Genomic DNA, 12,937 nt, shown 5'->3' with positions numbered 1-12,937 from the left:
AGACCACAGAGTAGGAAGTATGACAATAAATCAGTGAAGTATTTTCAAAACATTTTCAAACACAAAGCAATTCTTTTGAGAGGCTACACACTAACCTTAAAGGCATTACCACTGTCCCAAACACTGAGAAATATATTAAGAGCCAGCTCTCAAGCCATACTTTTAAAAATTTCATTTCATTGCTTTAACATTTATCACATAACTTACCCAAGTCTATAATGAGCAAGAATGCTCTTTTCAAGCTAATACACACAGGTAAAGATACCAAAGTCAGGAGCTGAAGGATGAGTGGAATCTCAGAAAGAAGATTAGAAAACTGAGAAAATCAGAATTTGAGAGCCAGAAGGGACCATCAGTGGTGACCCTGCCCACAACAGGCTTGGCAGACATCCTGTTAGCATCCAATTGTTACATTCTATTGGCAACAAATTCACTAGTTAAAGAAGGGGCCCAATCCATTGCTGGAACTTCTGAGTGGTCACTTCCTTCTGATGACCACTCATAATTAAAGTTAATGGAATGTCCCTGAAGGTTTACTCAACAAATCAAGCAGTGAAAATAAAACAGCTTCCTTAATCTGAACACTGTATTTCTTCTGTTCAACTCAAAATTGCACCAACTTTTTAACTGGAACATATTCAGGTTAGCTTACTATGAGATTATGGTTGATAAACAGGCATTTCTATTATATTTAAATTAAGTTTAACTGTAAGTATGTCTTCTCATTTGAACTCTAAAGTGCCTTTAAATACATTTTTTCTTAAATGTCACTTTTTAAGGCCCAAGATTTCAACTTTTGTTAAGATCTTTAGGAATGCCCAGCTAAGGTGTTAATTATTCCTCCAAACTTTGTGGCATTTACATACAACATGCTTATGTCTGCACTGAATTTATGGATCAGAGTAGGGCCAGGCACTGAAAACCTTGTGACTCAACACAAATCAATTATTTGAAAAGAAACCAAACTTAGTAACTACTGAGTGAGCGGAAGAGTGAGGCCCAGAGTCCAGCTGTCCTGAACTCCGGCCCGGCTCCTCTCCCAGCACCACCCCCAGGTTCTTACACCTGCCTACTCGTATTGCACACATACCCATGGCGTGGGGGGTGGGGGGTAGAAGTGGAGCTCTCAGCAGCCACTTGTTATTGTTTTCTGTGACGGCCTCATGTCCAGACCAGAAAATCACAGGCAGGGTGACAGTATAGATAGGGGGCTTCGAAACTGAATCAATTACTCATAACCAGCTGAGTTATCTTGGGAAAAGTCAGGTCTCAGTTTCCTCATTTACGAGGTGAGGTCATGAGTGACAGTCTCTAAGATCCCTATCAACATAATGCTATAGGATATTACAAGAACATATGATATTCTGATCCTACGACATTAGGATTCACAGTAGCTAATGTGCTCAGAAAGCAAAGAAGCCAATATACATATACCAAGGTTTTAAACTCACTTTGTACACTCTGAGAGAATGCTTTGACCCAGGCATACATTTTAATAAATTTAATATAGGTGAGGACTTCATTCATCTTCTGGACACGGTCATCTGTGATAGTCACACATTTTCTCCTGAAATATGCAGTGATCCGTGATACAAACATCTGAAAGGAAAAGCAGTGTCATGCCAAATCAGAGCTTATTCAGAATTAAGAACTGTCTACTCTTTCTGGGAAGTAAATCCACTTAAGATTATTATAAAAGTGAGCATCCTGTAGTTGTACTGCCTTTTTTAAAAAAAATTATTTATTTACTTATTTGGCTGCACTGAGTCTTATCTGTGGCATGTGGAATCCTTAGTTGTGGCATATGGGATCAAGTTCCCTAACCAGGAATCAAACCTGGGCCCCCAGCACTGGGAGCACAGAGTCTTAGCCACTGGATCACCAGGGGAGCCCCTGTACTGTGTTTTAATAAAAGTGGTCTCTTAAATGATAATAGTACTTGACTCATTCCTTTGGAAGAAAGTTAAGGCAAGTATCGGAGAAGGCAATGGCACCCCACTCCAATACTCTTGCCTGGAAAATCCCATGGACGGAGGAGCCTGGAAGGCTGCGCAGTCCATGGGGTCGCTGAGGGTCGGACACAACTGAGCGACTTCACTTTCACTTTTCACTTTCATGCACTGGAGAAGGCAATGGCAACCCACTCCAGTGTTCTTGCCTGGAGAATCCCAGGGACGGGGGAGCCTGGTGGGCTGCCGTCTATGGGGTCGCACAGAGTCGGACACGACTGAAGTGACTTAGCAGTAGCAGTAAGGCAAGTATTTGCCCTCAGAGCAATCACGGATATCGAGGCTACCAAAGGGAAGCAGGAGAGCTATATTAGTTAGCATCTGCTTGAAATGGAGTGACTCAACCGTTCCTGTATTACCTGGGGGCAGAGTTCACCTGGTGACCTCCTCACTGACACTCTCTTTTTAAATCTCACGTAGGAGCTACTGCCTTTATTCTAATGACATCTGACTTCCTCTGAAGTCAAAATTTTGCCCGTGTGGACTGTACACTGTTTAGCTCTTTCCAGACATTTCCAAACCAGGTACCTGCTTAAAGAACTTTCCAATCAAAGATGTGATACCTCAGTGGTGTCAACTATATAAAGCCCAACAGAAGTAATTCTTCTGCGGAGAAGCTGCCAAAATACAGTAAAAAGGCTTACTCACCATTGCAGGATAAAAGAGGATAAAAACAGCTGATCCCAGGAAGCCTGTTGGTCCCAGAATAATTACATTATAAACCATGCCCAATATGGCAATAACAGGTCCTCCAGCCAGCAAGCTGCCAACAGCAGCTGCCTCAAACATCCTCTGCCCGTCGTTTGAGCACAGGTTGATGAGCTACGAGACACAAACAGCGGTGAGTGGACACTGCAAGGACACAGATGCTGGCTCAGCAGGGAAGTAAAGGTCAGAGCAGGGACTCAAGGGAAGGAAAAAGCCCAGGCTGGGAGCTCTCTCTCTGCTCTGAAGCCATCACCCCTCACTCACCTCACCCACAGACTTCTCCTTAATGTTCTTCAGCTTAAGGATCTTCTTAAACGCCATGGTTAGGATGGCTCCCCGCAAGCGTACCCCAGTTCGGTAATTCAACGCCCATGTCAGTGCGAGTGACCAAGAACGCACAATTTCTGTCAGGAGGAGGCCCAGGACTAGCAGCAAGCTGTACTGGAGGTTAGACTCTGTGTCCTGGGTGTACTCCAGGAGGTGTTTCACCACGAAGGCCTACAGGGAGAAACACACACCGCTGTCAGCATCTCCACCGCACCCACACACTACACCACAGTTTTATGTTAAGTTAGAAAGAGAAGGCATCTCCACTGTACAGTGACAAGTGCCTAAGCAGAGAAAGACCTTCTTGGAGGACCAATTACTGCTGATGGCCCACCCTCAGCAATTTATGCAGGGCATTTTGCAGGAGGCAGGTCTAATTTGAAACTTTTCTTCCTTTGGATACCATTGAAACTGATACTCTTTCTAATGTAACATAAACCTGTCCATGAGCTGAAATTCATTCTCAACACACTGATCATTAAAAAGTATATATTTGACCTTATTCCAGTATCTCCACACAATGATACATTTCTTTACATGAAGTTAAGACCTTTCTCTTTTTTGGATCGTTTCAAACGTGCTTATTTGATAAAAAGGAACAGTGTACCTACAGTTGGACTGGGGAAGAGTGAGAAGTGCATTTGCAAAACATTCCTGAAAATAAACATCAGCAGTTTAATAGTACAGAAGAGAGCAAACAAAGCAGACTATCCACAATCCAGAGCCCCTCCCACGGGCCCTCCCCCATGCCCCACTCCCTCCCAAAAACAAAAACATGTTACCTCAGGTAGCACATGTCTAACACCACCTGCAGGGAGGGAAGGCAGCAGCCCCCAGAACCACCGAGTGCCACCTCCAGCTCTGAGGTCCTGCAACGCCGGAGCACACACTCACACAAGGCACATTCAGCAACAGGATTAAATACCAGGAAGTGGGAGGTCATGTACTTTTATTGAAAATGAAAAAAAAAGTACCATCTTCAAAGAGCATCTCACAGACACTGTACAACAGGAGGAGCATTGCGGTAACATACATGGGAACATACAGAGTTGAGTTATACAGGGCTAGCCAGCCAACAGGTCGGCTGGCCGCGACTGTTGTTTTTTAACTACACACAGTGGAAATACAGCATTGAACCGAGATCTGTTTCCAAAGTCCGGAGGAGCGCATCAAGCTGACAGCACTTAATCGGTTAGGGCTCCTGAAGTTGCAGTGAGTCTGCAATAGAGGAGATTCTCCAGGAATAAAGACCTCGCTGCTAAGGAAAGAGAGTTAAAAAACAAAACAAAACTGAAAACTCCCCAAAGGGGTGACTCTTGCTTAAAATCACTGGTGCTATTCGGTCACTAGGCCGTGAGGAGTGACCTCTGCTCAGGACGGAATACAAAAATCTAGGCCTCAAGGAAAAACGGGTGGCATCCTTCAGTCTTTTCGAGTCCTTACAGCTAAAGTCGATCTTGCCAAAAATGAAACAAAACAAACCACATCAAAAAGAAAGCCAAACCAATCCCCCTCCCTAAAGGGAGAAAACAAAATTAAGGAGAAACCCATCCACCATCTACCCCAATCTTTATAGCAAAGGGTACTGAAGCTGGAAACCAGCTTGACTGACAGACCAAAATGGAGGCCAGAGGCAATTGTCCTGAAGCAGCTAATGCTGAATTCCAGACTCTCTCTGGGTGAGTCGTTATTTCTTGTTTTTTTTTTTCTAAGAGGAAATTAATACCAGATGTTGACTAGATCCTAAGAGATCCCCACCAATCAGATTTCCGTCAAGTCTCAGTAAACAGCCTGATCAAGTAAATAGGAGATTTCAGATGCCAAGAACTGTGTATCCCATCGCTCCCCTCCCTTGGATTTTTAGGTTTTATATCCACTGCTTGGGTCACCACTGCACACAGCTGGGTTGCTGGATTACTAGCAAGAAGGTTGGCTTCTTTTCCAGTACGCAATCCGAAATGTGGAACTGAGTCACTGAGTGGCAGGGTCAGAACCCCATTTTCCTCACGTGAAGCGACTCAGTAAGATGGCGGTGCGGTAAAGCATTTTCTCACACACCTTGGCACTGACGGAGCCGTCTCCAAAGGAAGGCGTGAAAGGACAGCAGGTTGTAGTTTGGGGTTCCTTCCTTCCCATACCTTTATTGTGCCACTTTCAGCACCAGGCAATAGCATTAGGACCTCCCAGAGGGGAGGAGAAGGGGGAAGGTAAAAGACAAAATGAATGCTTACACTATATAAAACTTTCAAAGGGGAGGGAAAAGAGGAAACAGCAGATTAAAGACTTTTCAACACACACAGCGTTTTTAAAAAACAATTACATTTCAAACCATTTGTATGGAACAAAGGAAACAAAAAGGTTCTCATGAAAAAACCAACCAAAATTTCATCTTAAAAGGTTACAGATTTATCATTTAAATTTAAACAAACTGGGAGAAAACTCGAGATTGTCAGCATAGCTGTCTGGCTGTCCATTCCCAGTGAATAAACATTACCTTACCTGAACTCTTGGCGAGAGATTCTGCCCAGCTTGACTCTCTCATTCTGACCGCAGAATACAGCCATCCTGAAAATTCTAAAGAACAGCTTCTGTCACTGGTTCCACTACAGAGACACTCCCCCCAAATCCAGATCCTGACAGCACCAAGCAAGCTGCAGCTGGAGAGAGGTTGGAAGGGCGGGAAACTTACCTCTCTAGAGGCTTTTCACTGTCCTTTCCCGCAAAGGCCCGTGAGCAGAGTTAGCATTCACCAAGAGATTGCACTGCAGGAGGAAGCCGTCTCTTGCAAATCTACAGGGCGGATGCTAATTCTTTACACACAAATCATAAGTCAGGCCTGGTCTTCTAAAACTGTTTTAATCCAAGAAGGCCACAAATCATCTCTGCAAGTTTAGCAATTTGGCCACTCATCAGAGGTCAGGATCATATCCTTATAGATTTTGGTTCTCCATTAACACTATGGTGACCCTTAGACACCATGTGCAGAGTGCTGGTCCACTGGTGTGACTGAAACCCAACTTGATCATTAATGTCCAGCCCTGGCCAGCCGGCAGTTAAAAAAATGAAACAATACACATTCACTTGATTGTGTTTCATTAGCTCTGCATATGGCTACCAAGGTTCAGTGAGGCCGGAGGGGAGATTAAAAAAAAAAAAAAAAAAAAAAATATATATATATATATATATATATATGGTATCTGGGGACTCAGTTCTTACGAAGATTTCTGTAAGAACAGATGAAGACAGTTTGAAAGCCCTGACATATTAGAAAATGTGCAAAAATCGAAAATGGATATTCTTCCAGAGGATTTAAATCCACAGATGGAAGGTATGCTCACTGCTAATAGTAATCTCAAACCCAATTCTTCAGTTTTCAATTAAAAAGAAATTTGTTAGAACCGGAGCTCTGAAAAACAGAAATTTCCATTGCTTACAATCTGAAATCTTTTTTTGTCAATGAGAGACTGGATGGAACCACTGCTTTCTTGATCGTTCCAGGGAAAAAGTCTCCTGAAATAACACAGGCCTTAAGGTGTTCTTCGTAAAGAGAGTGAAGAAAACGAAAAGTGTGCTGCTGTTTTCCTATTGAAGGAAGGCTCTCTGCTTTCCCTGGCGTTGAGGACACTTTACTAGAGATTAGTAGTCCAGTGCACGGTGCCTTAAAAGAGAGCTGAAAGAATATGCAGGTGCTCAAGGGAGTGACTGTAAGGCCCCCAAGCTGAACAAGCATAAGTAACTGTTCTTCCCAAGTGAAAAATTAAAATCCCAACAATATGGAATTTTGGGGGGGAGGTGGGAGAGCCAATGAAATTCTAGCATTGACCAAACAGAATCAAGGAAGCCTGTATACCGTGCTACCCAGCTGAAAGAATTCTTCGAAAGATCAGAGCAGCCACCAGCCCTGTAGTGAAACAATGACAGAAGCTCTTCTTGGGGGAAGCTGGTCCTATGAAAACGTTTGCCATTTTGGTCAGTGACATAATATTCAGGTACATGGTCCCTCTTACTTAAAAACTTATACCAAAGTGTGTTAGTCGGTCAATTAATAAGAAACCCAATACCAGAAAAGGAGTGTTCTCTGCTTCAGAAAAGAGATCAAAACTTTTAAAGACATCAAACATTAAAAACAAAAAACAAATGAACAAACAACAACAAAAAAAGAACATAACAGAAAAACTGCAAATTAGTTTTACCTAATTACCATGCATCTTAGGCCCATACTTACCAAAACCATGAACCTCCAGCTTACCCACACATGGAAAATGCACAGAATAAGGAGTACTACTGCTCCGATGCCTCAAGGCAAATATGTAGAAAATAGATTTAATCAAAGTCTCAAGTGTAAGGGCAGCACAGTGGGTGTAAGCAACAGGTGTCCAGAGAACAGTGTGGTGGTCACTCTTCTCCCCTACTCTGCTTCAGCAACACTAGGAAAACCAGGGCTGCCACCCCGACACCTGCCACACAGCTTACACTATAAACCAAAACTGAAAATGGACTTCAGGTTAGACTCTAAAAATCTCAACAGTCCTCCAGCTTCTTGAGGGCTCCTTTGCCACAGAACTGGCAAACATGTGACAACTCTGCCTCCAGACCTTCGCTGTGTCACCAGCACCAACTCAACAGCCTATGCCATACAACGCCACTCACAGCACAGAAAGACACACCTCCCGAGCCAGGACTGTTGTTTCATGTCAACACACACCACAGCAGCATGGTCCTGTACAGAAACGGAATCACTCAGCTTCACCCCCACCCCAGGGAAGCAAGCCAGTTCCGCTTCTTCTCTGGTAACACGGCCCCCTCATCCTTCCAGTTTTCACAAACCACTATTCACCCAATATCAGTTGTTCCCTGGCAACAGACCTGGAGGCATCTCTAAGGTTGCTAACTAGCCCAAAGGTGAGCACAACCCCTGAAACAGAATAAGAATGTTAGAGCTGGCCATGGCTGGGCCCCTGGAGACTGTCAGAAAGGATGGTTAGGACTTACTGGTCCACTGAAGCCCGCCAGCTGCGTGATCATCAGGCACACGATGGAGAGGATGAGCCTGGTGCGGCAGAAGGTCCACACAACCCTCCGGAGGGAAGCAGCGTCGGGCCCAACTTCATTCAGCTCTTCTTGCCACAGTCTCTCTAGTCTTAACAAGGGCACATATCCTCCGTTACACATCTTTCCAGGGAATATGCACACCCCAGCCTCCCTGCTGCCACCACTCGCACCAGTCTCTCCTTTAAAGTTATGTACAGAGTTTTCACCTTCTGGGGAAAAAAGACCCTTCCTGGTAACCACATATTTACCCTGTATAGGCAGCCTCTCAGGATTCAGAAAATGATGAGAACCAAAGTCTTTCCTTCTACCCACAAAAATTATCCCTGAATAGAATCTGTCTTTCTCAAGGGTCCCCAACCCTTGCTGAAGGATCCTTTGCTAAAGTGTAAAGTTGTGAACTAGATTTTAATCATGACAATCGGCTACCACAAAAATGTACTCTGTCACAAGGCAGCAACATAATCTCCCTGCAGACTCAGGAAGAGAAGCGGGGCTGAGAGAGAGAGAGAAAGCCCGTAGTTAAAACAGGATTCAAGGTAAAATAGGAGATAAAGCAGAAGAGCAAAGAGAAAGTCACCCCCAAGCTACCCTCCCTCTATAGCACGGCTCAAATCCTAAAAGGACTCAGAGTTCTGAACGTGGCACTGCCAGACCCACACTCCTCGCTCAGGCCCTACATATCCAGTCTGTGGGAAACGAGGGTGGACCAGAGACGCCTACCTTCTGCAGTTCACCTCGGAAGACTCATACTTGGACAAAGACCACACATCCTCCATTAAGAGCTCCCCCTTCTTGTGGGCTTTGCGAGCCAGAGGAGAAAGCCAAGAAAAAGTCATACAGGAGAAGAGCCCAGCATTGTCCACTGGGTGCTGGTGTCTGAGGAGAGAAAACCCAAAGCACAAAATTGTCAACACACATGGAGAGGCCAGCCAACACTTAAAATATGCTGTTTAGTTAGTATACAGCACTCTTAACAATGGAAACAGTGAGAGACTTTATTTTTGGGGCTCCAAAATCACTGCAGTTGGTGACTGCAGCCATGAAATTAAAAGATGCTTGCTCCTTGGAAGAAAAGCTATGACCAACCTAGTTCAGTTCAGTTCAGTCGCTCAGTCGTGTCCGACTCTTTGCGACCCCATGAATCGCAGCACGCCAGGCCTCCCTGTCCATCGACTAGCTGCCGGAGTTCACTCAGACTCACGTCCATCAAGTCAGTGATGCCATCCAGCCATCTCATCCTCTGCCATCCCCTTCTCCTCCTGCCCCTAATCCCTCCCAGCATCAGAGTCTTTTCCAATGAGTCAATTCTTCACATGAGGTGGCCAAAGTACTGGAGTTTCAGCTTCAGCATCATTCCTTCCAAAGAAATCCCAGGGCTGATCTCCTTCACAGTGGACTGGTTGGATCTCCTTGCAGTCCAGGGGACTCTCAAGGGTCTTCTCCAACACCACAGTTTAAAAGCATCTGTTCTTCGGCGCTCAGCCTTCTTCACAGTCCAGCTCTCACATCCATACATGACCACAGGAAAAACCATAGCCTTGACTAGACGAACCTTTGTTGGCAAAGTAATGTCTCTGCTTTTGAATATGCTATCTAGGTTGGTCATAACTTTCCTTCCAAGGAGTAAGCGTCTTTTAATTTCATGGCTGCAGTCACCATCTGCAGTGATTTTGGAGCCCAAAAAAATAAAGTCTGACACTGTTTCCCCATCTTTTCCCATGAGGTGATGGGACCGGATGCCATGATTTTCGTTTTCTGAATGTTAAGCTTTAAGCCAACTTTTTCACTCTCCACTTTCACTTTCATCAAGAGGCTTTTTAGTTCCTCTTCACTTTCTGCCATAAGGGTGGTGTCATCTGCATATCTGAGTGACTGAACTGAACTGAACTGAAGTGGGGGGAGAGGGATAGATTGGGAGATAGGGAGTGATAGATACACTCCAATTTTACTATATAAAAATAGATAACTAATGGGGTAATAAACTTTAAATACTCTTTCTAGTAATTGATAGAGCAAGCAGAAAACAAATTACTGAGAAACTCAATTAGTAACATTAGACCACAGTACAAATAAGTTTGAAAATAATCACTAAGAGACTGCTAAAAATTCCCCCAAACACTTAGAAATTTAAAATATTTTTTAAAAATATCTCATGAAACACAAAAAAATCACACTGGAAATTTGAAAAAAAAGCCCTAAATTATAATGAAAAGAGCATATATCTAAACACGCTGCTAAATCACTATTTGTGTCAAAATTAATATACTCTAATGCTTGAACTCAAGAAAAAGAGAGTCTAATATATAAAGAAGCTACAAGGAAAAGAAGAATGAACTGAAAGAAGGAGGAAAATAAAAGTAAAACTTAATGAATTAGAAAACATATAAGCAATAAAAAATCATGAGCTGCAAAAACCCTGATTTTATGAAAACGCTAATTAAACATGTAATTCTCTGTAATGACTTGTCAAGGAAAAGAAAAAGAGGGAATGCACAAATACTTCATATGATGAATTGGTATTTTTTTTTTTAATTTTATTGGAGTATAGTTGATTTGCAATGTTGTGTTAGTTTCAGGTATACAGCAAAGTGAATCAGTTATACATATATTCTTTTAAAGCTAATTTTCCCACGTAGGTCATTACAGAATGTTGAGTGGAGTTCCCTGACCAACCTAGACAGCATATTAAAAAGCAGAGACATTACTTTGCCAACAAAGGTCCATCTAGTCAAAGCTATGGTTTTTTCAGTAGTCATGTATGGATACGAGAGCTGAGCACCAAAGAATTGATGCTTTTGAACTATGGTGTTGGAGAAGACTCTTGAGAGTCCCTTGGACTGCAAGGAGATCAAACCATTCAGTCCTAAAGGAAATCAATCCTCAATATTCATTAGAAGGACTGATGCTGAAGCTGAAGCTCCAATACTTTGGCCACCTGATGTGAAGAACTGACTCATTGGAAAAGATCCTGATGCTGGGAAAGATTGAAGGCAGAAGGAGAAGGGGCAACAGATGATGAGATGGTTAGATGTCATCACTGACTCGATGGACATGAGTTTAAGTAAGCTCCGGGAGTTGGTGATAGACAGGGAAGCCTGGCATGCTGCAGTCCATGGGGTCGCAAAGGGTTGGACATGACTGAGCAACTGAACTGATACTGATGACTAAACTCAAGTTTCCCCAAATAATCTTAGCCCCAATTTTTCTGGTGCTTCACAGACAAGCCATTAACTAGCAGAACCTCTTACTTGGAAGTGGTCCGGATGGGCTTCAGAACACTTAAGCTATGATGGTACTTTCCCTTGGGATGTTCCTCATCCAGGATTCTGAGCTGAGAATGCATGGAGGGGTCCAGGGAAAGGCCTTCTGCTCGGGCTGCTGTTTCCAAGGCATCCTGGCAATCCAACTGTTTCAACAGAGAGGGAGAAAAGGCAAAGCACAGTTAATGAACATGAGAGAATCAGAGAGGGCCAAATCTACTGACACAACAGCTCAAACTGTAAACCTGATTCATCTCACCCAGGAAATCCCAAGGGTCAGGAGGTTAAACACTCACTTGTGTGATACGAATTCACTAAGGAACATTCAACCGGATACTTAAAACTTCTACACTAATAGACTTCATTTATTATTATTATTTGAGCACTTTCAGAAAAACTGAGCAGAAAGTACTGAGTTCCCATAGACCTCCTCACCTACCCTCTTCTCCTCCATAATTAACATCTTGCGTGAGTGCACTACATTTGCCACAAGTGATGGCCCAAGACCGATATGTTATCACTAACTGAAATCCACAGTTTATATTAGGATTCACTCATTGTGTTGTATGTTTTAAAATTTATATTTTTATCACCAAAATGTTTTATCTTTCATTTCCCAATACAGACTGAGAGTCAATTACTTCACTATTAACTGCAAATTCTATTGCCTATTTTCTATGACAAAAAGTTAACAATCAACACCCCTCCCCATTAAATAGCTCTGTCAGGCAGAAAAAGCCAGAATGCACACATGCTTCCCCTCTCTCTCTCTTGTTAGCAACAAGGAGTGCAGAACTGGGGCTCTCACCCTGGCTGCCCAGCTAAAGAGCTCTTATCCAGACTTCCACAAGCAGAGGGTCTCATGGGTAGAAATACAAAGTTTATAAATACCAATTAATCATATTAATAAAAATGCATGTAATTCAAACTCTGACTATGGCAGAAGAGGGTGGGCCAAAAACCTGGACACATCTATGACTATTTATTCTAAAAGTAACCCAAAATTACTTTTTTTAAAATTTTATTGAAGTGTAGTTAATTCATAGTAGTGCATTAATTTTTACAGCAGAGCAAAATGATTCAGTTATGCATACACATTCTTTTTAAAAAACTTTTGTATTGGGGTATATAGCTGATTAACAAACAATGTTGTGATAGTTTCAGGTGAGTAGAGAAGGGACACAGCCATACATACACATGTATCCATTCTCCCCCAAATCCCCCTCCCATCCAGGCTGCCACATTAACCATTGAGCAGAGTTCTATGTGCTATACAGTAGGTCCCTGTTTGCTACTCATTTTAGCCGTGTGTACATGTCTATCTCAAACTCCCTAACTCCCTCTTCCCCCTCCAGCAACCATAAGCTCGTTCTGGAGGTCTGTGAGTCTGTTTCTGTTTCATAAGTTCATTTGTATCATTTCATTGTAGATTCCACATATAAGGGATGTCATATGATACTTCTCCTTCTCACTATGACTTAATTCACTCAGTATGATAATCTCTAGGTCCATCCATGTTGCTGCAAATGGCACTATTTCATTCTTTTCAATGGCTGAGTAATATTTTATTGTATATGTTTA

General features: G+C 42.9%; 1 protein-coding gene across 5 annotated transcripts in view; it reads right to left on the bottom strand.

Moving 5' to 3' along the window:
- ABCC5 (ATP binding cassette subfamily C member 5) overlaps nt 1-12,937 on the bottom strand; it is an 81,833-nt gene that overhangs the window by 50,514 nt on the left and 18,382 nt on the right. For 4 of the 5 annotated variants that reach the window (XM_055568923.1, XM_055568922.1, XM_055568924.1 and 1 more), the window contains exons 3-8: nt 11,345-11,502; nt 8,817-8,972; nt 8,037-8,184; nt 2,982-3,215; nt 2,658-2,831; nt 1,452-1,599 (exon numbers count right to left, since the gene is read on the bottom strand). In XM_055568923.1, the coding sequence (XP_055424898.1) occupies nt 1,452-1,599; nt 2,658-2,831; nt 2,982-3,215; nt 8,037-8,184; nt 8,817-8,972; nt 11,345-11,502 (1,018 nt within the window). Of the gene's footprint in view, nt 1-1,451; nt 1,600-2,657; nt 2,832-2,981; nt 3,216-3,976; nt 5,619-8,036; nt 8,185-8,816; nt 8,973-11,344; nt 11,503-12,937 lie in introns of those variants that run through there. The other variant, XM_055568926.1, reaches the window with a different exon arrangement.

This window comes from Bubalus kerabau, chromosome 2, assembly GCF_029407905.1.
Source record: "Bubalus kerabau isolate K-KA32 ecotype Philippines breed swamp buffalo chromosome 2, PCC_UOA_SB_1v2, whole genome shotgun sequence".
NCBI classification, from domain to species: domain Eukaryota; kingdom Metazoa; phylum Chordata; class Mammalia; order Artiodactyla; family Bovidae; genus Bubalus; species Bubalus kerabau.
The sequence above is the reverse complement of the archived record's forward strand: the minus strand, read 5'-3'. Positions and strand labels throughout refer to the sequence as shown.